This window comes from Micromys minutus (genome assembly GCF_963924665.1).
Source record: "Micromys minutus genome assembly, chromosome: 16".
In the NCBI taxonomy this organism is placed as follows: domain Eukaryota; kingdom Metazoa; phylum Chordata; class Mammalia; order Rodentia; family Muridae; genus Micromys; species Micromys minutus.
In genome coordinates, this window is record NC_137985.1 from 22,493,947 (window position 1) to 22,519,742 (window position 25,796).

General features: G+C 49.6%; 1 protein-coding gene across 2 annotated transcripts in view; it reads left to right on the plus strand.

Annotated features, from left to right (window-relative positions):
- The window catches only part of IGSF9B (immunoglobulin superfamily member 9B), a gene marked incomplete at both ends in the record, with an annotated part of 44,687 nt that extends 19,101 nt beyond the window's left edge, over positions 1-25,586 (plus strand). The window contains 13 exons of one of the 2 annotated variants that reach the window (XM_080930506.1): positions 2,336-2,478; positions 2,774-2,914; positions 3,000-3,116; positions 3,322-3,472; positions 4,337-4,460; positions 6,392-6,567; positions 7,932-8,158; positions 8,898-8,982; positions 10,984-11,145; positions 12,173-12,218; positions 12,749-14,404; positions 22,136-22,257; positions 25,378-25,586. In XM_080930506.1, the coding sequence (XP_080786632.1) occupies positions 2,336-2,478; positions 2,774-2,914; positions 3,000-3,116; positions 3,322-3,472; positions 4,337-4,460; positions 6,392-6,567; positions 7,932-8,158; positions 8,898-8,982; positions 10,984-11,145; positions 12,173-12,218; positions 12,749-14,404; positions 22,136-22,257; positions 25,378-25,586 (3,359 nt within the window). The remainder of the gene's footprint in view (positions 1-2,335; positions 2,479-2,773; positions 2,915-2,999; positions 3,117-3,321; positions 3,473-4,336; positions 4,461-6,391; positions 6,568-7,931; positions 8,159-8,897; positions 8,983-10,983; positions 11,146-12,172; positions 12,219-12,748; positions 14,405-22,135; positions 22,258-25,377) is intronic. The other variant, XM_080930507.1, reaches the window with a different exon arrangement.
- Between the last annotated feature and the right edge of the window lie 210 nt (positions 25,587-25,796).

Genomic DNA, 25,796 nt, shown 5'->3' on the forward strand with positions numbered 1-25,796 from the left:
GGAATAAAGATGGCTCCAGAGGAGGCCATGATCACCCTGGCCAATAGAGTCAACGGTCATCAGCAGAGGTCTTCTGTGGGCTGGTCATCACTGGGTGTTAGCCAGTTCATTGACTCAAGCTTAGATCAGGTTCAAGGATAAATAGACCTTAGCTCTGAACATTTATCATTCAGAATGGTGGTCCTTATGTTATAGAGTACTGGTTCATACCTGGACCTTGAACTAGTTTCTGCTGGGCACTTTTTCCTGGGTGTCTTTCCAAGGTTAGTTTCTCTCCCCGTTGTACTCTTCTTTTGCACGTGTAAACACTGTGCACTGAAAGGAACAGGACCTTTCTGGGTGATTTGGTCTGCTTCTATACTTGGCTCCTTCTGCCTACCTAGCCCCTGTGCTCTGGGGCTACGAGACTCAAAGGACTGAACTGTTGTTCAGCCAGACCCATAAAGGGCTCCTTTGTGAGCCTGAGATGCCACTTAGTGTTAATATTTAGGTGCCATTAGCTTTTCCACCCACCCTGTGACAAGCTGGACATTGTGACAGAGTCAGATAGGGAAATGGGTAATGAAGATTAATGTTTTCCTTTTGAGTTATGGATGGCCCTGTCACCCAGACAATGAAGGCTGTAGGTTGTTGTTATAGGTGACAGATCCCCCGCTATTAGAACGCTGGTGTGGGAGAAGGACATACATCCAAGGACATGGAGTGGCAGGGGTGAAGAATGTAGCAGGACAGTCTAAGCCAAGCTCTTGAGCTGAGGACAAGTAGAGGAACAGCTGGTGGCCATGGAAGTGCTCCCTGATGGCTGTGCAGGTCTGAGTGTCTGCAAGGGTCTGTTGTGTACAGGCAAGGCCACAGTGGTGAAGCTATGTTGAGCTTTCTATGTCTCACCTCACTCCTCATGCTGTCTGCCTTCTCAGTTCTGTGGGACGACTTTCCTGGGGGAAGCAAAGGCCTCAGCTCTCTTGTACTCCTGACAGTTCAGAAGGATTTGTAGCGTGCTGTGGTGCAAGCTCTTGACTTTTGTGAGCTGGTATGCCCTGCATACTGGGTTTATCCTCCTGGACCTGTAGTAGGAACATGCTCATTCGGCACTGGAATGGAAGGGCTACAGGGAAGGGGCAGCTTCACCTTGCAGGTGTGCCTCTGCCTCTGAGCTGGGTGTAGGCAGTGCCATACGCTCTAGAAGGTGACAATGATGCAGGAGGGGTCAAGCCAACAGGGACCAGCCTTCAGAAGGACAGCAGGCCAACTGAGATGAAGGCTTCATCCTTGGAGCTCCGGGAACTGTTCTCTTACAGAGGCGTTTTGGTTTCTCTGGCTCTCCTCAGCACCAGCACCCACTCCCATTTGTCCCTTTTACATGCCCCCCTCTTCCCTTCAAAGAGAATCCAGGGACTTGAGATTTATAGGTGGGTGAGACAAGGATCTTTATCTCTGCTAAAGAGCAGGGTTCAGAGTATTTCCCATTCATAAACTCTTTGAAAACCTTGGAGGAATTGAGAGGGAGAGAGAGAGAGAGAGAGAGAGAGAGAGAGAGAGAGAGAGAGAGAGAGAGAGAGAGAGACTATCATACAAAAGTTGGAAGCTACATCTAAATATATAACTGGGCCTGGTATTTATATAAGGCTGTTCTCTGAAGAACTCAGTGCTTGAAAGGCACCAGCGAGCTCATTCATCTCAGCCCTTCTTAGCTCTGGATGTTTCTCCTTTGTAGCCCGAGGTGTCCTGGGGAGAAATGAGAAGAGATGATTTAACTTTCAGCACAGGGCTACAGGACCTCTTCCATCTGTTCTTGGGCCATGATAGGTTTTAACTTTAACTGCAGAGACGGGTGGAATATGGAGGCCAAGGGAGGTCAGACTCCCAGCACAAGGAATACCCACCATTATGCTTGGGACAGCATCATGCATAGAACTGACAATGCACTTTTGGTTTAGGATACAAAGCAGTTGGAGAAGTGCGTGGTCATTGTTGGCTTGGCAGGGCTGGGGTAAAGTCTGTAATGAGAGCCATTTCCATATCCCAACGGCCAGGGCAGTTTAAAATATGCCTCTGAGTGTCTCCAAGCGTTCTTCAACATCCTAAGTTTCTTAAGAGCATAGCAAACTGGACAGATGAAAGAAGTACACAGCTTCCCTGAGCCTGCTGTGCATGGTGCTAGAGATTTGGTCTTACCATGCTGACCCTGGCTCCTAGCACCATGTTGAACACTGAGAATCTCAACTAGTAGGTGTAAAGGTTCCTTTGCAAAGGAATGGGGTTTGTGCACCAACTCACCTTCTGCCTTGATTGCTCACCTGGCTTTTCATGTTTTCCCACACTCCCCCTTTCACAGACCCAGCCCGTGTCCTCAACATGCCCCCTGTAATTTATGTGCCCGTGGGAATCCATGGCTATATCCGCTGTCCTGTGGATGCAGAGCCACCTGCTACTGTGGTGAAGTGGAATAAGGATGGCCGGCCCCTGCAGGTAGAGAAGGTGAGTGAGGGGCATGATGGACTTCCGAATGAGCATCCTTCTGACAATAAAGATGCTGCCTCTGTGCTCTGGTTCTCTGCCAACCCCACTCCTCCTAAAGAGCCTAGGCAAACAAAGAGCAACGATCTGGCAGGAGTTTGGCTGTGCTCCATGCCCACAGGGGATGCCAGCACCGCTGAGCTGCTATTCTGTCCTATGCTTGGTCTAGCCCAGCACAAACCCTGCCTGGAAGTGGCCGGGGTGCAGTGCCTGTGTCCTGACCATGGTTCCCTGCTCTTTCATCTATTTTTGGCAGAACCTGGGTTGGACCTTGATGGAGGATGGCTCTATTCGCATTGAGGAGGCCACAGAGGAGGCTCTTGGCACTTACACCTGTGTGCCTTACAACACTTTGGGGACCATGGGCCAGTCCGCTCCTGCACGGCTTGTCCTGAAGGTGAGTCCACAGGACTGCGCATGGCCCCATGGTAGGCAGTGTTCCTGTGGCCAGCCCTTTATACCCATCTCTGTGCTTTCATTAGGACCCCCCGTATTTCACGGTGCTACCCGGCTGGGAGTACAGGCAGGAGGCTGGCCGGGAGCTTCTCATCCCCTGTGCAGCTGCAGGGGACCCCTTCCCTGTCATCACCTGGAGGAAGGTACCTGGGCTTTGAAGCTCTTGCAACTGTGGACAGGCTAGAATTTAGGAGGGGAGGCAACGTTAGTGGATAGTGGCGGGGTGTTGGCAGTGGGCTCAGGGATTAGCCCAGCATCTTCGTTCTCCTTAGGCTCCTGAGTGTGAGCACTTGTTCCTTAAACTGAATCCCTGCTCCCGTCCTCTTCCCTGCTCCTTGTCTGGCTAAGGTAGGGAAGCCCAGCAGAAGCAAGCACAACGCACTGCCCAGCGGGAGTCTCCAGTTTCGTGCCCTGAGTAAGGAGGACCACGGGGAGTGGGAATGTGTTGCCACCAATGTGGTCACAAGCATCACTGCCAGCACCCACCTCACTGTCATCGGTACGTGGTTGAGTGGGCCAACTGGGGTGATTTTTCTCACTCTGCAGATGCCTTTCCTAAGTCACACTGGGGATGACAACTTGAAACCCTTGACCTCAAGAGGCTCTGGCAGGGAGGGTCAGGGTCCATGTTTTTCCTGTTGTGGGGACTGGAAGGAGAAGAATGAATGACAATCAGACTGTGGCATCTTAGGCAGGCACTGAGCCGCCTGAGGGTCAGACCCCTGTCCATAGACTGGGGTATAAGGAAGTGACTAGAACTCTTTGTCCATATTCCTCAGGACTTGTCACATTTGTAGTCTTTGCCTTTGGGGCTTGTCAGTCACAGTTGTATGCAAGGCCAGTACTGAGTATTTTACTGCCACTTTAGACTATGAAGGAAGTGGTCTGCACCTTGTCCTTCACAGTCTATCAGGGGAGCTCCTGGCCAGTCTGACCACTCACATCCTTTATACCCAGTAGGAGCTGGCCTCATACCTCTGCCCACTGCTGCTGTATGGAACATGGCTGTCTCTTGTGTCTAGAGATTAGTAAGGAGGATGTACTTTTTTTTTGTTTCTCCCAGGACCTCAAGGGAATTAAAAAAAAATCTCAACAATGCATGGGAATTTGATCAGGTTCTGGTTTTTCCTCTGGCCTGTGTTCCTGCTGGTGACATACTCGCCTATGCAGTGGGTGGGCTTTTCTCTCTGACCCCATCAGGACTAGGTTGGGCCTGGGACTCTGCCCTCTCTGCTGTCACCTCATGTGATACATCTTGGTACCCAATGCTTTGTCCTCACCTGGATCTCCTGCAAGAAGATGATGGGTACCTAGCAAACAAGCTTGGCTCTGTTTGGTCTGAGCTGTCTTCCTTGTTCTCCAGGTACCAGTCCCCACGCCCCAGGCAGTGTCCGGGTCCATGTCTCCATGACAACTGCCAACGTGTCCTGGGAGCCAGGCTATGATGGAGGCTACGAGCAGACATTCTCAGTTTGGTACGGACCTCTGTGAGTCAGCCCCGCATGCTTTGCTCTCAGCTTCTTCCTCCCTTGCCCCATGCAGGGCATTCCTTCTGCCCCATCCTATACCATCCTAGGGTGGGTGGTGGGTCCAAGGAGCCTAGGATCTGTACTTGGCAGCTCTCTAAATGGCAAAGTGGTCTAGGCAGTGCTTCAGTTCTTAAGGATGTTAGGTGTGTCTATAAGGGAGTCAGTGCACCCTTGTATTGTTGCGCTGTAGGTTAGCATGCTGATTTGAACTTAAATTGTCCTCTCTTCCACTCTTCCTGTGGCTTCTTTTAGTGGCCCTTCCTTTTATGTCTCTGCATTTTTTTTTTCTAGGTTCCTAATCTTCAGAGTGTAGTGAGTGGCACCCAAAGTGCAGGGCCTAGCTTTTAATTATGTTCCTTGCCCAGAAGCTCCAGGGTCCAGGTGCTCCCACTTTGGCCCTTGCCTCTCCTTCTCCTTCAGTTCACTCTGAGTCTGGGGAGGAGGAACAAGCAGACTGTAGACCTCGGAAAGAGCCTTCAGCCACGTGGGGTGGAGGGCGGTTTTCATTTACCTAGTAGTTCTCAGACCGAATGCATCTCCTGGAGTGTTGAGTTATCTGTGGGTGAAGTGTAGCTAGGTAGTAGGAGGTCTGGTCAGAACAGTCTCCCAAGCCTTGTCTGTGCTCCTCTGAATGAGGGAAGGGTCCCATGCCCACTGCCTGGGGGATGTACGACGTGTGGGTCAGGAAGTGACCTCACTTGTGTTGGTAGGGAAGGGCAGTTGCCATGCTAGAAGAAGCCTTCCCTTCTTTCTGAATGGCCCTTGCTTATTGTACTTATACAGATATTTGGTTCCTGCAGTTTCTCCTCCTCCTCCTCCTCCTCCTCCACCTTCTCCTTCTTCCTCTTCTTCTTTTTCTTCTTCCTCTTTCCCCTCTTCTCCTTCCTTTTCCTCTTCTTCTTCTATATCTCCTCCTCCTCCTCCTCCTCCTCCTCCACCTTCTCCTTCTTCCTCTTCTTTCTCTTCTTCCTCTTTCCCCTCTTCTCCTTCCTTTTCCTCTTCTCCTTCTATATCTCCTCCTCTTCTTTTTTCTCCTCTTCTTCCTCCTCCTCTTCACTTTCTTTTTCGACAGCCCACATTATTGGTCATACCTGGTAGTGGCAGTGAGTCCTAAAACCCAGTGGGGAACCTGTGGGTATCAGTTAAGTACTGCTCAGGGTTGTATAGAGTGGGCCAGTTGCCCAGGACAATGTCTCCTCCCTGTGGTGTTATCTGGAATTACACCTGTAGCAGGTGGCTTCCTTGCCTATTGGAAATTGAAGAAGAGTGGAAAACTCACCCCTACATTCTTTACTTTCCATCACTATAATTATCCCTGTGGTTACAGCTTCTAGCCTTCAAGGCATTAGGAACCCTGGTCCTAACCAGGGGAGTTTTGTTAAATGCCTTGGATATCATTAGATGATAGAAGCTGGACTGGTTTTATTGGAGCTTCCTGTGATACTCTGGGTCCTACTTTCACCTCTCCCTAGTAGGGCAGACAGCCAAGGTCATCTGGGTTCCTTCTGTAGTCATGTCACTGCCCAGCTTCCCACCCTCATTTCCAGTGTCCCTATTCTCGCAAGACAGCCCATTTATACAGTAGTACTTGGAGTGGGATCCTCTCACAATGCAGTTGGTAATCTGGCCAGTATTGTCAGCATGATTTCCATCTGGGGACCGTTTTCACTGGGGATGTACCACAATGGCATGTCCTAGTGCCATGAAGGTTGGCGTAGCCAGAGCCAGGCAGGTAGCCCCACCTTGGCTCTCCCTCTTTCTGCCCTTGAACCTGGGAATGCTTGTACTTACACGGCCTTTCCCTTGAAGACTTTGCATGCATGCTGTTCTCTCCAGTGTGACCCACCCCACCCCTTCTCCCCCATTCTCTCTCTCTCTCTTTTGGCCAGGATGAAGCGGGCTCAGTTTGGGCCCCACGACTGGCTGTCCTTATCAGTACCACCGGGCCCCAGCTGGTTGCTGGTAGACAGCCTGGAGCCTGAGACCGCATACCAGTTCAGTGTCCTGGCCCAGAACAGGCTGGGAACCAGCGCCTTCAGTGAGGTGGTCACTGTGAACACTTTAGGTGAGGCCCTGGGCTGCTGTGTATCGGGGGTTATTTCTCAGCAGATCTTAGCTAGACAGAGCTGAAAGTAGGGATGAAACTAACATCAGGGCTTGGTGGGTGCCAGCACCTTACAAAGTGGTTTCCACTATCATTTCTTTTATTTCCCAGTAAGGATTTGCCATGTACTTCTGGAGGCTCTGCCTGTTCCTGTGTCATGGCGTTTTGGCACTATCCCATTGTTCCCTTGGATGGAATGGAGGGTTCAATGACATGTGCGAATGTCTGGCAATTTTACAAGGGGACAGGGAGTCTTCTGCACTGTCGACCTATAGCTGTGTCTTCTGGGGTTCAAGTGCCTTGGCAAACAGGCACTTCTCAGGTAGACTGAAGGTTGTGGCTTCAGCCCCCTTTCTGCCATGTAGACAACAGAAGTAAAATGCTCACCTCTCACCTCTGGTTAGGCTCTCACCTATTCAAGTAGCCACACCTAGCTTAGAATTCACTTTGTAGACCAAAGCTGGTCTTGAACTCACAATGATCTGCCTATCTCTGCCTCCCAAATGTTGAGGTATATACCACCAAGTCTGGACTGGTCTTCATTTTGAGCTCAAATTGAAAGTATGACTCACGTAGAGTGAGAGGAACTCATCGGTTCTTGGGTTAAGAGCAGAAGATATAGTTATGTGCCTCTTAGCAGTGGGGAAACCATGAGAGGAAACCACACCTGAAAAGTGTGTTGTTAGGCAATGAGGTCATTGTGTAGATGGTGTGGCACTATGAGAAAATGATGCCACCAAGAAATATTGTGAACGTGAGGTCCATGAAGCTGATGCTGCTGGAGCAGGGAGGGGGATGTTTTTATCAGAAACCTTTTCTATTGCTGGAATACGCTCTGGCCATAAAAAAAAACAAAGAAGAGCAAAATAGAGACATAACCTGTGTGTGGTTGGGTCACCATTGCCGTTGTACACAGTCTGTACTGTACACAGCTGCACTTTATGTGACTGGAAGAGCTGTAAATTTGTTCATATTAGTGTTACCTTAGATGTTCAAGGAAGGTGCTGTTCCATATTACGGTGAATCCTCTCTTACTAGCCAATAGGACGTTTTTAGCTCCATACTTCTGTGGGGCATCAGGAATGTTGCTAACAGATGTTACGTGGCACATGACCTGTATCCTTCACTAGATTCTTCTCTCTCCTCATGGTACCTGAGGAGATGCTTGGTCATTGTGCAGTTGTCTTATTCTGAAAAGAGTCAGAGTTCTGGGTCACCAGCCCTGACTTCTCGCCACTCTGAATATAATTCTTGCCTTGTTAGGTTCCGCTCCCCACATTAGGTTGGAGTCTGGCCATCATCTTTCGTCTCCCTTTTCCTCCTAGCATTCCCTGTTACAACTCCAGAACCCCTGGTGCTGGTGACCCCACCAAGGTGCCTCACAGCCAACCGGACCCAGCAGGGTGTGCTCCTGTCCTGGCTCCCTCCTGCCAACCACAGCTTCCCCATCGACCGCTATATCATGGAGTTCCGAGTTGGGGAGCGCTGGGAAATGCTAGATGATGCCATCCCAGGCACTGACGGAGATTTTTTTGCCAAGGATCTGTCACAGGTGGGGACTTTAATTTTTTTTTTTTTGTCTCTTATTCCCTTTTTCTGGAATTTGTCATGACAAATTTATAAGGCCACTGGTCATTGAGAGACTCACCTCACTGCAAAGAGTCAAGCCTCGAACTGGTCCGCCTTACCTGCAAGTCTTAGACTCTCTCCAATCTGCTATCAAAGGTTGGAATTGGTCCCCAGACCAGAGCTAGTTTAAATGGCGTGGAGGACCAGTGCTACATAGATAATTTTCCTTGAGCAGACTTAAGGCCCCAGTTTCTTGGGTTCCAGTCAGGGTGGACTGAGGAGGCTCTTGAAATGTTGTCTTGTAGGCTGGTTCGAAGGACTCTTGTTTTAATTCTTCAGAGTCCTGGGAGAAAACACATTCTCTTTTTATTTTCTGGTGGACTTCTTTTCAGCAGGAACGGCTCTTTTTCTTGAGAGAGAAAACAGCTCGTTTCATAGCTAGAAGAGATCTGATGTCATCCTCCCAGGTCCCCTTTCCCACAGGGGTCTCACCGTGCATCTATCTCTGCAGTCTTTCTCGGTGGCCTCATATGCATGGCTCATAGCCCATAGCTTGAGTCTAGGTGGGACTATGTACACTATAATGTCACCCAATATGGGCAGTCACCATTAAACAGTCCCTAGGACCAGTGTTCTGGGTACCCTGTTCTGTGGGCATCATGTACAGGGTCAGGGGTGGTCCTCAGCCCCTCAGCTGACTGGGTGTTGTTCCTGGATTGTAGGATACCTGGTATGAGTTCCGGGTTTTGGCTGTCATGCAGGATCTGATCAGCGAGCCCAGCAACATCGCCGGTGTCTCCAGCACAGGTACCTTGGGTTCCAAAAATTGTCTAAGAACAACCAGAATGCAAGCCTCAGAGCCACATGAGGGTCCTTTGGGAGGACATGTTGACTGGGTTGAAAGCTTAAGCAGGACTCTAGTTGAAACCTTGTGCATGCTACCATTTCTGAAGACCATCAGGTCTGTGTTTCTATGACACGTGACGTTTGATCTCACCGCAGAGCTGGTGGAACTCACATCTGTGAGATAGCCAAGGAAGGAAATCTACTGGATCTTTTCGGAGTGTCTTGGGTGTGGTACATGTTGTGTTTACACACTAGCTATGCTGTGAAGGGGGCGGGCACCACGAGTTAGAGAGGAGATACAGAAGGTCAACAAGTGTTTGTTGGATGCCTATTATAGGCTTCCTTATAATTATGTGGGTTTTATTTGGAAAATTGTTGTTTGGTGTTGTTTTCCTTCCTTCTTCTCCCTAGATTTTTCCCCCCCCCCAGACTAAATAAAGCCAACTCTTGAGCATTTTCTCCATTTATCTTTCTTTTTCTTGGCACTGGTCCCATTTCCACAAGTCTTCTCTCCATTCCAGAGTTCCTGAAACACAGCGGAGAGCCTCTCCAGGAGAGTGGTGTCCTTGATGGGGACTTGTTTATTAAGCCAGCCGAGGCACCATTTTCTTGGGTGCTGCATGTCTGAGACCCCTAAGATCAGTTTACGAGGGTCTTGACCAGAAAGCTCTTATAGGGAGCCTCTTGGAGTTACAGAAGCATTGGTGTGGGCCGAGGGGAGGAGGAAGTGGAGCCGAGGGCACTTGGGGAAGAGGAGAGTGTGATTTTTGTCTTATATGTTAGGCACCCTGGGGCGTTTGTGTAAAATCAAGTTGTCTCCCATCAGCAGCAAATCTCAGCTGCTTCTGTCTTGGCTTCTCTCCAGGGAAGAGACACAGAAAGATGGAAGAACACAGAAAGAAAAATATCCCAGCCAGAGCCAAAGTAGACGACTTGAGTGTTTTGTGTGCTCAGTTCTGTGAACTGTTCTCAGTCAGTAGCCTTGCGTCTATTTCCAAGAGTAAAGGAAGCACGTAGTCAGGCAGTCCTGTGTGGCAGCAGCAGCAGTCCCGAAGTTAACTCCTCTGAGACTCTGGCCCCATCCGTGTAATATGGATTTTTTTATATCCATTATCATCATCGATGTGGCATTGAACTCTGGCCAGCCGTATCACAATATAGTGCTTATTCTTTGATGTTCTTTCAGAATAGAAAGTCCAGTGAGCAGGGGTCTGGTCCTGGCACTAAGTGGCCTGTGGATCTGTCACACAGTGAGGCTTTTTTTCTAACTGTGGAAAGGAGAACCGAGCCCACCTCATCCTTTCTACAGCTCCAGTCTGCTTCTCGAGCCTGCACGACCAAGATGTGCTGGTCCTTGCTGTGGGAAGCTGCCCGCCTGCCTGTCCTATAAGGAGTTAGATGACAGATGTGCCTAGGTTCTATTCCAATAGTCCTCTCCCTGAGTTAGAATTTTATCTCCCAGGTGTCTTCACTGTGTAGATGGCATAGGAGAAGGCAGAGAATCCTGGCTGGAAATTCTAATAGACTGTGCTTCTATTAGGGTACTATTAGAGTGAGCCAGTCACTGATGCCTTCATGGAGAGAAACGGGCTCTGTGTGTAGCTAGATCGCAGAGTTACTATGAGAGGTTCGGATAAGATGCTTGGAAGTGCTTGATCCACTCCCAGTGACAGACAAGACAGTTCCAGAGGATGACTGGTGGTTATCCTCATGGGAAGCTGCAGCTATGGTAAGCTACAAGGAAGTTACTTGACTGTCATAGACTGGCCCTTTCTTAACTTTCACACTGCTGCACCAGACTCTCACTACACTTCTTTAAAGGCTCGTGTTGGAACTGAGTATGGAGGCTAGGGCCCAGCCTTGTCTGCTGCAGGGAGAAGTCCCTAGGGACCAAGCATCAGAGGAGGTGGGGAAAACTTTGGCAAGCACGGGACCCATGGGTGCTTCTGGCTTTCCTTGCAGACATCTTCCCACAGCCGGATCTGACCGATGATGGGCTGGCCCGGCCAGTGTTGGCTGGGATAGTAGCTACCATCTGCTTCCTGGCGGCAGCCATCCTCTTCAGCACCCTGGCTGCCTGCTTTGTCAACAAGCAGCGAAAGCGCAAACTCAAGCGGAAGAAAGGTAGGTGTTTGTCTCCTCTCCCTGCCTGGCCAAGGTCACATGTTCTGTAGCAGGAGGTAGGCAGACCCCTTATGGCATTTCTACTCTGGAAACAGACATGCTGGGATCTTGCAGGCAGAGCAAGAGTTCCTCTTTAAAATATTTTTGTTTGTTTCCGGAAAATCCCATACATATACACAAAATATTTTGATCTTATTTCTCCCCACCTATCTCCAACTCTCTTCAGGACCCACCAACCCCAGCCTCCTCCCGCTTCATGTCCTCATTTAAAATTCATCATCATCGTCATCATCACTATTACTACTACTATTTTGACAGAGAGAATCTTGCTGTATTTATAGAACAGGCATGCTTCAAACTCCAGATTCTCTTGCCTCAGCCCCCCAAGTGCTTGTTTTAGAGGCATGTGCCTCCATGCCCAATGGGGCTTGATTTGAAAGGGGAAAGAGAGACAAAGGTGTTGGAGGGAAAAGGATGGGCCAGGGATACAGGGAGAGAGAGCCTGGTGGTTGTGTGGCCTCTTAGTTGGGCATAGAGACTTCAGGCAAGGGAAGCCCTTTCCTCTGACCCTACATCAGGTCTCTGTTGATCCTGGGGTATAGAGTCCTGTGTGTGTGTCTCTGTGTGTGTCTGTGTGTGCCTGTATGTGTGTGTCTGTGTCTGTATGTGTTTGTGTGTGTGACTACTATGTGTGTGTTCGTGTGTGTATGTGTATGTATGTGTTTGTGTGTGTATGTGTGTGTGTGTGCTTGTATGTGTGTCTGTGTGTGTGTCTGTGTATGTATGTGTTTGTGTGTGTGAGTATGTGTGTGTTTGTGTGTGTATGTGTGTGTGTGTGCTTGTATGTGTGTCTGTGTGTGTGTCTGTGTTTGTATGTGTTTGTGTATGTGAGTATGTGTTGTTTGTGTGTGTGTATGTGTATGTATATGCTGGCATGTGTGTATGTGTGTGTGTATGTAGGTATGTGTATGTGTGTGTGTGTATGTAGGGGTTAAGGCTTCTTCCTTGTTTTCTTTTTCCCTTCCAGATCCTCCGCTCTCCATCACTCACTGTAGGAAGAGTCTTGAGTCTCCGTAAGTGTCTCTGACTGTGGGGGGTCTGTAGGTAGAAGAGGGAGGCTGGACATAGGTAAACTATTAGCTTTAGCTGACCCTATCTCCCCAGGGTATTTTATCCCTGCTGGTTTGGCTTGTCTGTTTTAAGTTGTCCATATGGATCGAGGGTGTGTAGTATTAGATAATTCAAGCTTGTGGCTTGTTTGCTGAGCCTTGCACTGATATATCTGTAATGTTTCCTGGCCCTTTGCTAGAGTCAGCATTAATATTAGCTTGTATCTCTGAACAACTAGAGAATAAAATTGGAATTGTGCGTAGGCAGGATTATCAAATATAAGGGCGAGTCAGTAGAAAAGTAGCAATGTGGATGTTCATTCCAAAAATGGATGATAATGTGTCTAGACAATTGAGAGAGTTGATCAGAATTTCTGACCAAAATGTTCAACCCATCCATCCCTGTTTCTCTTAGAGTCACTGTAAGGTCACCGAGAAGAAGCTGAAGGCTGTGTATAGCACCCCGTAACACCTTCTATTTGTTACACTTACAGCTTGTCGTCTGGCAAGGTGAGTCCTGAGAGCATCCGAACACTCCGTGCTCCGTCTGAATCCTCTGACGACCAGGGCCAGCCTGCGGCCAAGAGGATGCTGAGCCCTACAAGGGAGAAAGAACTGTCCCTGTACAAAAAAACCAAGAGGGCTATCAGCAGCAGGAAGTATAGTGTGGCCAAGGCTGAGGCCGAAGCTGAGGCCACCACACCCATTGAACTGATCAGTAGAGGCCCGGATGGCCGCTTTGTCATGGGCCCGTCGGAGATGGAACCCTCTGTAAAAGGTCGGCGAATCGAAGGCTTCCCCTTCGCCGAGGAGACAGACATGTACCCTGAGTTCCGGCAGTCAGATGAGGAGAATGAAGACCCACTGGTGCCCACATCTGTGGCTGCTCTGAAGCCTCAGCTGACCCCTATGTCTTCCAGCCAGGACTCTTACCTGCCACCACCAGCATACAGCCCTCGGTTCCAGCCTCGTGGGCTTGAGGGCCCCAGTGGACTGGGAGGACGACTCCAGGCTACTGGCCAAGCGAGGCCTCCTGCCCCACGGCCCTTCCAGCATGGCCAGTATTATGGGTACCTCAGCAGCAGCAGCCCTGGGGAGGTGGAGCCTCCGCCCTTCTATATGCCAGAAGTGGGCAGCCCCTTGAGCTCAGTCATGTCGTCCCCACCCCTGCACACCGAGGGGCCTTTTGGCCACCCCACCATTCCGGAGGAAAACGGAGAGAATGCTTCTAACAGCACTTTGCCCTTGACTCAGACACCTACAGGAGGGCGCTCCCCTGAGCCCTGGGGCCGGCCAGAATTTCCTTTTGGGGGACTGGAGACCCCAGCTATGATGTTCCCCCACCAGCTGCACCCCTGTGACGTGGCCGAGAGTTTGCAGCCCAAGGCCTGCTTGCCCCGAGGACTGCCCCCAAGCCCCCTCCACGTGCCTGCAGCCTATCCAGGCATGCTATCTCTGGAGGCACCAAAGGGCTGGGTAGGCAAGTCACCTGGCAGAGGTCCTATTCCGGCGCCCCCTGCCACCAAGTGGCAGGAAAGACCTATGCAACCTCTGGTCAGCCAAGGGCAGCTAAGACATACCAGCCAAGGTATGGGGATACCGGTGTTGCCTTACCCGGAGCCTGCCGAGCCCGGGGGGCACGGTGGCCCCAGCACATTTGGCCTGGACACCCGGTGGTATGAGCCCCAGCCCCGGCCCCGGCCCAGCCCCCGGCAGGCCCGGCGTGCCGAGCCCAGTTTACATCAAGTGGTGCTACAGCCCTCCCGGCTCTCACCTCTGACCCAAAGCCCCCTTAGTTCCCGCACTGGCTCCCCTGAGCTTGCTGCTCGTGCCCGACCGCGACCAGGCCTCCTGCAGCAGGCAGAGATGTCAGAGATCACCCTGCAGCCGCCAGCCGCGGTCAGCTTCTCTCGCAAGTCTACACCATCATCCACAGGATCTCCTTCACAGAGCAGCCGCAGTGGGAGCCCCAGCTACAGGCCCACAATGGGCTTCACTACTCTGGCCACCGGCTACCCTTCTCCTCCACCTGGTCCTGCTCCTCCGGCACCAGGGGACAACTTAGATGTGTTTGGACAGACGCCTTCCCCTCGGAGGATGGGGGAGGAACCACTCCGGCCAGAGCCCCCAACAACCTTACCTACTTCAGGGTGAGTGTAAGCCACTGTCTCTGGCCTACTTCTGGTCAGTCTCCCCATGCTTTAACCTGTACACTACCTCCCCATCATCCCAATAACGGAGCTTGTTTGGGACACACTGTGGCACCCTTGGGAGAGGAGTTCTGGCCACACATTGGCAGAGCATCTTCACTGGGATGGATGGGCTTACCTGCCGGCACCCTGTCAGGCGCTTCAGGAGTCTCCTCACCCAGCCCAGAGTGCTGTGAAGGCTCTCTACCAGGAATGTGGGGAAGGGGAAGGGACCATAGTGGGCAGTGCTGCCTATGAACGTTGCCTATGATTTCAAGGCCGGCCATATCCCTGTGATCCTGGTATTGGACAGTGCTGGTTCCCTGCAGCTGCCTGCAGATCTTGTGTCTCCTCTTGTGTGTCTCTACACCAAGGAGGACTGCTGATCTGAGCCCCATGTATTCCTTAGTGTGCCTAGCAAGTGCTGGACTCCAGGCCCTGTCCTTAGTCTCTCCAGGAAGGTGCTCCTGGAGGCTGAGAACAAGCTCAGACCTGTGTGTGGGGAGCCATGTCCCCGCCCACCTATGTGCCTCACAGGAAGCTACAGAGAGACAGACAGACAGACAAGCTCCCGAGATCTGCCCATCTGAGAGCACACACTGTACACTGTAGCAGCTGGTGTTCCAGGTACCACTTGGCCTGGACTCCTGTCTGTGCCTCTTCTGTCTACCCGCACCCCCCTTTCCTCCTAGCCCTTGTTCCTTTCTAAGTCAGTTCATCTTCCTCTTTTCCTTCTCCATCACCTTGAGGTTAAGCCCGTTTTCTCTGAAGAGCCACCCATGCCTCTTTCGTGCGCACCCTCACCCTCTTCCCCTACCTTGCCCTCATCCTTTCTCCCTTCGAGTTTTCAGTCTTTCTCTTGGGCTCAGTACTTTGGCCCCTTCTCTTGATGTGGCCTATGGAGGGAAGCAGAGTTCCAGAGGAGGCTGTCCTGGTGGTGGTGGTGGTGGTGGTGGTGGTAGGGTGGGGTGGGGGATAGGAGGTAGTTAGCCTTCCCCCTCTCACCACCACCATCATGGTCTCTGGAAACTGCAAGCTTACCTCAATGCCGAGGAGGGCGCTCTTGGAGGGCAGACTGCTTGGGGATCCAAGAGGTTAGCTAAGACTCTCCACTTCTGCAGGAGACGTTGCCATTGCGTCCTGTCTGTGCATTGTACAGCCTGCTCACCTTCTCTGTTCCATCTCTGCCTTTGGTTCTCCGGTTCTCTCTTTTTCCCTCTCCCATTCTCTGACCTCGCCTGTGGGTCTCTGCCCACTCTGTCCCCTCCTCCCCTCTGGGTGTGCTGTGGGTGGTTCATCTGGCCGGTGTTGGTAACTACTTTGTTTCTGATTATCTCAGCTATCTGGGCAGTGTTGTCGAGACAAGCCTCTCCTCAGCTCAATAGGTAAGGGAGCTCATCGGTGGGGCGGGGTGGGGTGGGCAGGCGGATGGGGCTTCGGCAGGGCCATTGCTTCCAAAATAGGGGATTCAAGACATATCCCCTCATTGTCTGACCCAGGCAGCTGCTGCTCCTGGGGTCCCATGGCTTCTGGATTCCTCACATCGCATTGCTCTGCTGCTCGGCTGCAGCTGGAGTGCCATGCTGGGGCACTGCCTAGCTGTAGCTTTTAACTTCCGAACCATACCAACCCCTCTAGAATGGGCTACAGTTGTTCTCACTCAGCCCCTACCATCCTGCTGCCAGTACCCTCATAGACCTCCACAGCAGCTACAGGACCCTGCATGAACCCCAGGGGAGTCAGAATTCCCATGGTCAGCTTTGCACCTCTATTCTTGGGGACATGTTTGGGATCCAGGGATCTCCCATCCTCCTCACTCCACTGGTCTGTTTCCTCAGCAGACTCAGGGTAGTGTGTCTTCCCTGCCAACCCTTCCCCCTCGACTTAGATCTCTTCCTGGGGTTGCTAGTCCCTTACTCCTCCTGGGATGTTTTTTTTTTCTTCCTGAGAATCTTAATGGTAGAGGTCCCTCTTCCACATCCATCTGGAGCCTCAGCTCTTCAAAGGTGGGAGTGCAGATACTCTCCCATGGTCCTTGCATTCTGCAGCCCTTCTGTGGTTGTTGTAAGACTGAAATGTGACCTTGTCCTTAGAACCACATTGCTTCCAGGGCCCCTGCTGTAGCTGTCCCCCTTAGGTCATGTTCTTGGAAAAAACTCCTTGGGAGAATTAATGCTAGGAAGGAGGGAGTTGAGTTGGCAAATAGCTTAAAATCCTAGACATCAGCACTGCCTTTCCCCAGCCACTGGCTCCTCCAGCACCATTCCAGGTGGAATCCAAAAGAAGTTGCTCCCAGTGAAGGGGCCTGGTATCTTTTAAAGATGCTTGGGAACTCAGAGTTCCCTTTCTGTCAAGGCAACCTAAAGAAATGCTTGTTTTTGCCATATGCTCCTTCGCCCATGCTTCAGGGCTGGCAAACTGCCCCAGCCCTCCTGGATGGGAGAGTGGAAGATTTTGTGCTGGTGCTTTGGCTTCCCAAATGAGAAGAAGCTGCATGCTTTCCCCTCTCATATGCCATAGGACGCTGTTCTTCCTAACTCAGGGCTATACATCTCATAAGAGAGGCCTCTCATGAGGAGACCGCAGGGACATTTCTTTATGACCTGCATCTATCCAAGAGGCCCAAGCATTGTGTGTGAGGCTGACTGAGTGTCAGCCTGCAGCTACCCATGTAGGCAGGATCATATAGTGAGTGTGTGGGCGCTCACCTGCTTCTAGGGCATCTTGGATGGATGTCACAGATCGGTGAGAATGATTAACTTCCCAGCCCTATGCCTGTCTTCCCCACTATTTGCTGACATAGGTGCTTTGTTGCCCCCTGGGGTTTGGTACCTATGGGACTGCTCTTACCCAGTTCCTGGAAAGTGGCCAACTCTATTGTCCTTTGTGATTTCTGTTTTCCTACAACTCCACTGACTCTTTTTTCCCCAATGTCTTCCCTATATCAGACCTGAGAGGACCAAACCATATTATCACCGTGGCAAACCCATAAAATCAGGGACAACAGTGACAGTTGTTCCTTTCCCAGACTTGGATAGCATCCCTAGCCTAGAAGAACTATGTTGTTCAAGTTAGGTCTTTGTGGTGCAGACGACAGGGACCTCTGCTCATTCTCCTGCTTGCTGAAAGATTCCCTGGGGCACAGGAGCTGCTGGGCCATGGGGAAGCTGTGGCCCCTCTGTAGATGCTGTCTTCATGCTGTGCCTTTGCATGCGTCCTCTGGTCTTGCTTGGAGAAGCTGTGATGCATCTTGTCTGCATTTGTCCTTGCTTGTTTCTTCCCCCTTCAGTTTCTCTGCTTTCCCCCTGCTCATTTCTTTTGTCATTCCCTCACCCTGTCCCCCCTCTTTTTCTCTCTCCCCTCTCTTTATCCCTCTTTCTAGCTTTCATCTCAGAGTGGGGAGTTACAGTATGTGGACTCATTCTGTGGGTGCCTGGAAGCCCAGCCACTTACTCAGTGCTCCCCCAAATCCAACAGTACTCTGACTCCATTTCTCCTGACTACCTTCTGTGCCCTCTGTGATGCAGGGGGGCTGGAAAGCCCACCACAATCCCCTTTGATTAGGTGTACTGTAGGAAGGAGTCTCCATTTGGACACAAGGCTTTCTAAGGCCTGAGGTAAAACACTGAATCTGCATTCTACCCCTATGAGAGAGGGATCCCTTTGTGATTGGGTGGGCTTAGTGCTGGCTGTCTCTGGGGGCACATAGAGAGTGCTCTTTTCTTCTCCCTGGCTATGATCTGTATTTGAATAGATTTCCCCATTTTTTCACCCATGGTGAGGGGAGACAGCCTCCAAGTTACATCGTTCTACTGCCTGGGGAGTAATGGAAAACTGTGTTATTCTAGTTGGTTTTTCTGTTGCTATAATAAACACTGTATAATAAACCAGAAGCAACGTTGGGGAGGAAAGGTTGTATTTGGCTTCTAGGTCACAGTACATCTTTTTGTGAAGCCAGGTCAAAAGCTCAAGGGAATCACCTGGAACCAGTAACAAAAGCAGAGACTATGGAGGGACACTGTTTATTGGCTTGCTCCCAGGGTCATGTTCAATGACTTTATAAAGGCCAGGACTACCTGCATAGGAATGGTACCACCCACAGTGGACTGTACCCACCTTAGTAATCAAGAAAATGCCCCACAAACAAGTCTACAGGCTAGTTTGATAGAGGCAGTTTTTCAGTTCAGGTTTCTTCTCAGATGTGTCAGGAATTGCTGTCATATGTGTCTTTATGGCTAGTTCTTAGGGCATGAAAACAAGGTAATGGGCATCTGGATTTTGACTCTCCTGGCCCAAGTTTTAAGTCTGCCACCTCTTTCCTTAGCTATGTTAGGAAACAGGGTACCAGGCAGATAAGACCTATGGGGTTGAGTGAGGGTGGTGGGGATTTTGTGTGGATTAGCATAAGAAAGAATTTTTAAGTAAATGTTGGCAATTCTGAGATGCAAGGAACACCACTGGGTCACAGAACTGGGATTTGCATGTAATGAGAGACCAGAAAAGCTCATAGGCTTAGATGTCTTTGTCTGCCAGTAATGTACGTGGGTCATCTCCTGAGAGAAGGGAACTGAAGTGTGCATTACTGTATGTGGAGACAAATTGAGACTGACCAGTAGAGAGAGAACTGGGCCTCACCTTGGGAGACCAGGGTTGGAGTCTCTTGTGACCACCTCACCTACAGATCAAGTTCAGGTTTACTGGAGAGCTTTTTTTCATAGTTACAAGTTCTTCACCTGCTTCCTATCCCAAATACCAGTACCAAATTTTCAAAGCTGGAATAGTGTCCGATAGACTTGGTATTGACATGGGGCACAGTTATCCTTCCTAAAAACGGGAGTCAGGCTGATACCAGAGGGCTCTTGGTGCTGTTCATAGAGACTACTGAACAACATTTCACGTCTTTTCTGTATAGCTCACTCGGAACAGACCCGTTATATCTTCCCTCTCTTCCCTCCTGTCCTGCTAGAGACTTGCTTTTATTTGTGCCTCTGGCTGTAGGCAGGTGTATCCTGGTTCCTCCAGGAAACATCATCTGCTGTGTGTGGTGTCTTGAGTCCTGAACTGGGAGCTTAGGCAGGCAGGCAGCAGGGATCCTGGAAGGGCTGGAGCTTGGCTGCCTCTCAAGTGAACCGTCTTCCCTTCCTCTATGTATCATTGGTGTGTGGGCATTTGTGCCTGAAGATTAAACTTCAGCAGTTTCCCCCATGCTTGGTCTGTCTTAATCTGCCTGTGACACTGGAGCAGAGGGCATCGTGGGTCAGGAAAGGTCTGTTTTGCCGATAATAGCCTCTGCACCAATTTTACTTATAAAGCAGTTTAGCCTAATACTGAAGAGTCTGTCTGATTATACCTGCCTAAGCTGCTCCCCTCACTAAAGTTGCGTGTCTCCATCTGGCATATGGCTAGTGTAGTTCTTCCCTCTTAGACTCATTACAGACATGTGCCTAGCATGGTAAGTGGTGAGCACATATTATATAATATAAGCGATAGTGGTAATAATACGTTAATTGTGTTGTTGGTATCTCACCCCCTGAAGATTCCATCTGCCTTGAAGAATCCTTGGGAATTTCCAGGGGTGCTCTGGACCAGCTTCTTCTATAGCTTGTGCTCTGTCCCCACTGCAGAGAAATCCCTTTGTGGTTGGCTGGGTTGGCACTGCCTTTTGAACTCACAGCTCTTCTATGGGGCATATAGAAAGTGGTTTCACCTTTCCCCTGGCTGTAGTGTTAGTGAATTGTTTTTCCCACCCAGCCATCCACAGTAACGAAGAGCCAGCCCCCACGCTTCTTCTACTTAGGCCCATTGGTTTGGGAATGAGGAAGAACTGTGCTGTAACTGTGGGTGTCAGGGGTTGTGTTGGCTATTGCATGTCTCCTCTGACTACATATATCACCTCACATGGCCTTCCTGAATGCTGACCAGGATCTGGAGTAGCGATGGGAAATGGTGGTAAATTCATGTCCTTGGTTTTCTTTTCAGGCAACACACATTGTCCAAGTTAAAAAAAGGTGACGCAGGCTCCATCAAAAATCCCTTATAGCTGCTGCTTTTGGGGAAGATCTCTGGGTACAGCTGGATTAGGGGAAGGGAACAGGATTGGACACTGGCCTATTGGGTTGCTGGGGGGACTTGTTTACACTGGGAACTAGACTGCTCTTCTACAGGACATGGGTACTTGTGAGGTGTATAGAGATGCTGTGGGGTCTGTGAAATGTTAAGGAGTTGCCTCTCACTTGAATTGGAGAGGGTTTCTTGATCTTCAATGCACTAAAAGACTTTTGGAACAAATGACATCCAGCAAGGAGAATGGAGGGTCCTTCATTGCCAGTTACTTCCTGAGACCAGAGGCTTACTACCCACAAGTCTGTAAGTTCCTTTCTCCCAGTTCTTGCAGAGGCCTTCCATGTGGGAGAAATGCTGTCCTTTCATTACTTTTTCTTCACTCTCCACTTACTTCCCCCTGCCCCTCAGATAGCTTGTGGACCTCTGGGAACTTCCTTGGCTCTCACAGGACTATCAGAGTGTCTTTTTTAAAACGTAGGAAAACTTCACTGTGATGGATGTGGGGAAGGGAGATGAGCAGCTTGAGGACAGAAGAGAGTCACCTTTATCTACCATGGCCCTAGAATGTCCTACCTTACTTGGTCTTATCCCAATACTAGTGTTTGTGTGTCTTTTGCCCTCTTTGTTTCTCAGACTCCACGTTGTCTTACTTTGAGAAAAACAGATGGATAACATGTCTTCTCCTTTTTCTTCTTTTATGACTCTTGACTATTCTCTCTATAGGCACAGTGTTACACACTGTGCTCTTCTCAGTTTGTGTTGGTTCCCATTGTGACCTATGCTATATAGGCTCTGGCTAAATGGAGGACTTTAACCATCTCATAACTGGGATGGAGAAAGAAGGGTCAACATATAGGAGTCTCCTCTCCCAACAATCTCAACATTTTGGTTGAATCTTAATATACAGAACTTGCTGGAGACCACTGACCCACAGCAAGGACTTTGTGGGACCATAAGATTTGAACACTTGGTCCTGTCATAATCTACCTCTACTCTCTTTTGTTTTCTTATGAGACGGAGGAAATCCAAGCCTTGTCTGCAAAGTGTTGTGTAGACGTGCCTGCTGGAGTTGATGTGTCACAATAGTTAGCTGTGAGGTTCTAGATGAATCTTGTAGATGGAGGGAGTGGCTCTGTGAAGTTGGGTTCTGCAGAGCCCACACCTCACTGAGCATTGGCTACTTACTTGCCCCTTCCTGTCTCTGGACATGGGAGACAGCTTGTTGGGACTGGAACTACTCGCCTCCTAGTTTAATCTGCTCTTCAATTTTTACTTTAAGGTCTTGATGATGGTGAGTTCTAGGAACTGACTCTTCTTTGGCACTTACTTGTCCCAGCCTAAGTGATGTGTGGTTGGCTTACATTAAAGTCTCTCTCTCCTTTCCTAGGGTCTTCTGATTGCTCCCCAGGTTGGTTCCCACCTGAGATAGGCCTCCTGCTGCTGGAGCTTTCTATTGGGTTTCTCCTTTCAGGAGCAATAGGAAAGCAAGTGTCTAGGAATGACCGTGGACACCCCGGACTCCATCCCTGGCCTCCATCCTTCTATGGGCAGTCCTTTGGCTTTCTTCCAGCCCTCTTCAAAGGCTCCTTCCTGGGAGCTGACCTGTGCCTCTCTAATTGTTCCTTGCAGAATACTTCCACCTGCACCCGGGAACGCTGCTGTGCCTGAGAGGCTGGAGGCTCTGAGATACCAACGGATAAAGAAGCCCAAAAAGTCATCCAAGGGCTCTTCGAAGTCAAAGAAACGATCCGGTAAATGGTGGGAAGTGCCACTCGTCTTTCCACAGTGCTTTCCCCATTGACAAGGACTGTGGGCCCAGGACCCGGACCTTGGGTGATCTCTAGAAGCACTGCCAGCTTCTCTTGTTCTTGATTTCCCTTTAAATACTCATTTTCCAATAGTGCACAGATGACATTCCTGTAAAAACACAAGAAAGATATCTGATTGCTTTCCCTTCCCAGTTCATCTCCTCCCACCTGGGGAGCCATTGCTTTGAGGGCCCGGGTGCCTGCAGAGCCTTTTCTGTTACTCTGAGCTTTAGAAAGTACACCATAATGTTTCAACATGGTTTTTGGAGCAACTTAAGTAGTATCGTGTTCGTTCCCATTCTGCTGTTGTCCCTGTCTCCTCGTGTGATTCTCCTTAACCATTTCGAGCCCTCTAGTTGATCATAGGGCAGGCACGGGCTCATGTGGCATGGGCCAGGCCAGCCTCTGCAGTGGCTAACCTTTTCTAAGGAGAGAGACTGAGATCTCCTTGTCTCTTAAAGGGCACTTCCATCGCAACATATCTGATGCAAGAAGTGGATGGGTAGCTTATGAAGTAGGGCAGGAAGACTTGAGCATTTCTTTAGAAAAGCAGTTGGTGTTTTATCAGACGTTCTCTTTCTACTGATGTTCGTAGGAATGTTCCGAGAGTCTGTCCACGAAGAGTGTTCAGCAGTTTCTTTGCAGATCTTTGGTGACTACTGCCAAGCAACTGTCTTAATAAGACAGATGGTGAAGTCTTCACAGAGGCTAAGCCCCTGACATTGATGACTTAGCCCTTGGCTGTGGCTGGTTTCCTGTCAGTTTGTGGATGGCAATACAAAGGCAGAGAAAGAGAAAATGATTTCGCTGTTGTTTTGAGACAGGGCCTGGCTAGATAGCCTAGGCTGGCCTAAAACTATCTGTGACCTTTTGGTCCTCTTACCTTCACCTTTTGTTGGCTCGGATTATGCGTGGATGCTGCCATGTTCAGCAAAAATTAATTTTCTGAGGATTGGGTCAGCATGGAATTCAAAGCTCAATTTAAACTCACTCAATTTAAACATATGCATAATACGTCATATATACATATGTACATATTTTGTGTATGCATGTGTGCCATTTAATGAGAGGAACACATTCTGAGAATTGCACTATTAGATGACTTGGGTACTGTGTAAACATTGCAGACAATGCTTGCATTAGCTAGGGCAGTCACTATGGGACTGTCATTGAATATATGACCCTTCCTTGGCTAAAATACTGTTATGTAGTGCATAAATGTAAATTTTAATAAATAAATTCCATCTAGTTATTGTAGACTAGGTACATCAGCTCCACATGTTCTCTCTTGTGCCCATTCTGTGTTCCTAGCTCTCAGCTGTCTGCCTTTAGCCCATATGTTCTCCTTGAGTTCAAATCTTGTATTTCCAGTTGACCACTGGACTCAGACTTGAATGTTTTATAACTCTTGATCTGTTTTTTGTTATCCTCTTCAAACCCACCTCTCCCCACCTGTCTTCCATTCTGTAAATGGTGTGGCTTCCTTCATTCTTAGCTTCTCCCCAGAGCCTTTTGCTCTTGTGACTCACACCCAATCCTCTTGGGAAGAGAGGTATGTTGACTCAACCTTTGCAATATACCTGGCCTTCTTTGGTTGTTCTTACTGTAAGAGTTGAAGTTCTAGTCCCTTTCTCTCCTTTTTGGATTATTGCAATGCCTTGCAGCTGCCCTCCTGCCTCATCTGCAATCTTACAGTATCCCAAAGAGGTGACACCTTGTCCCTTTCCTAGAGACAGTAATCACTCATTGATCACTTAGCTTTTGGGGATAACTGGTTTTCTATGAGTCTGTGAGCAAGAATATTGAGGCAGAAAAGGAGAAAATTATTTTGTTACTGTTTGGAGACAAGGTCTTGCTGTGTAGCTCAGACTAACCTGAAACTGGCCATGCCTGGGCTTGAACATTCCTTCCTCTTGCTTCCTCTCCTTGGCAGCTGGGAGTGAGCTGTAGAGATTTTACAGCTCTTTTACCCCCATACATGTTTATATATACATGTGCACAAACACATACATACATTATCACACAAAAATCTTGTAGATGTTTTTCCCTGAAACAAGAAGTTTTAAACTCTATTGACATAACTGCCCCCTCCCCACCTTCTCGGGCTTACTGTTTGCTCTTCTTCTCTTCCCTTCCCTTCCCTTCCCTTCCCTTCCCTTCCCTTCCCTTCCCTTCCCTTCCCTTCCCTTCTCTTCTCTTATCTTTATTCTTTTGTTCTAAAGTCAGAGTCAATATGTACCCCAGGATATCTTGTCTCAATCTTCTAAGTTTGGGGATTACAGGAATGTCCCACCATAGTGGCTTATACCTGCCTTTAACTTGGGGTTTCTGCACTGGCTGTTCTTGTTGACGGTAGTCATTTTCATTCAGCTCTGGGGAATAATCCTAGTTCAAGACTCCAGCTAGTTATTACCTCTTGGGGAGGTAGAAGCAGGGCCCTGGCCATTGGTACATTCATATTTCATCTTTATTGTTGAACTTGAAGCGCTTGAGAATCCAGCTTCTGTATTTTTCCAATCTTGACAGATTGTCTCTTCCCGACTTCCCCCATGTGAAGTATAATCTAGAAAACAAACCCTCCCACTGTATTCCAAGAAGGGCCATGAGGCAGAGGACTGGCCTTGGCAGTGGAAGAAGTGTGCAGGCCTGACTGTCGCTTATGATTGAAGTCTTGTGTAATGTCTGTCACTGGTTGGAGTAGATGAGAGAGAGATAGTGAAAACTCTACTTCCTGCCACCCAGAGTGCCTCCTGGTACCCAAGAGACACAGCACAGCAAGTATTTGTAGACTGGTTGCTAAAACAGCTTGATCATCAAGATCCATGAATTCATAGATGAGAAAACACCTACCTTACTCTGTTGACTCCAGGCTGGGTTTCTCGTTGTTCCAGTGGGGAGAGACTTGCTCTCTGCAGACGCTTGGCCTTGGAGCCTGTACATACAGATGCTCCCTTGGTCTCAGTGGCACCTTGGACCTCAGCCCTGGGAGATGCATGGAGTGTGTGAGGCTCTGATCCACCTGTTCACTCCCTGTCTTTTGTGTGTCTCTCTCCTCCTCTGTAGACGGTTCTGCCTCCCAGGCTCAGCAGCTTCCCAACTCTCAGGTTCTGTGGCCCGACGAAGCTGTCTGCCTCCGAAAGAAGAAGAGACACTCTCGCCCTGATCCCTTTGCCCGGCTTTCAGACTTGTGCCACCGTCAGCTTCCAGAAGACCAGACGGCAATCCTCAACAGCGTGGATCACGATGACCCGGGCCACGCTACTCTGCTATGACTTGACACCCTTCTAAATGTCCCCAGGGTGGGTGCTAGGCTAAAGGGGCAGAGGGTAACCATTGTACAGGGCCTTGTCCTCTGCCTATCATGGGATGGCTCAGGCCCCTGTCCTGTGTGTATCCCCTCATGCCAGTGGGGGCCTCTCTCCCACTGTCTAGCCAGCTAGCCTTGACCACGGGGACAGAGGACTGGGGAAGAGCTTATAACT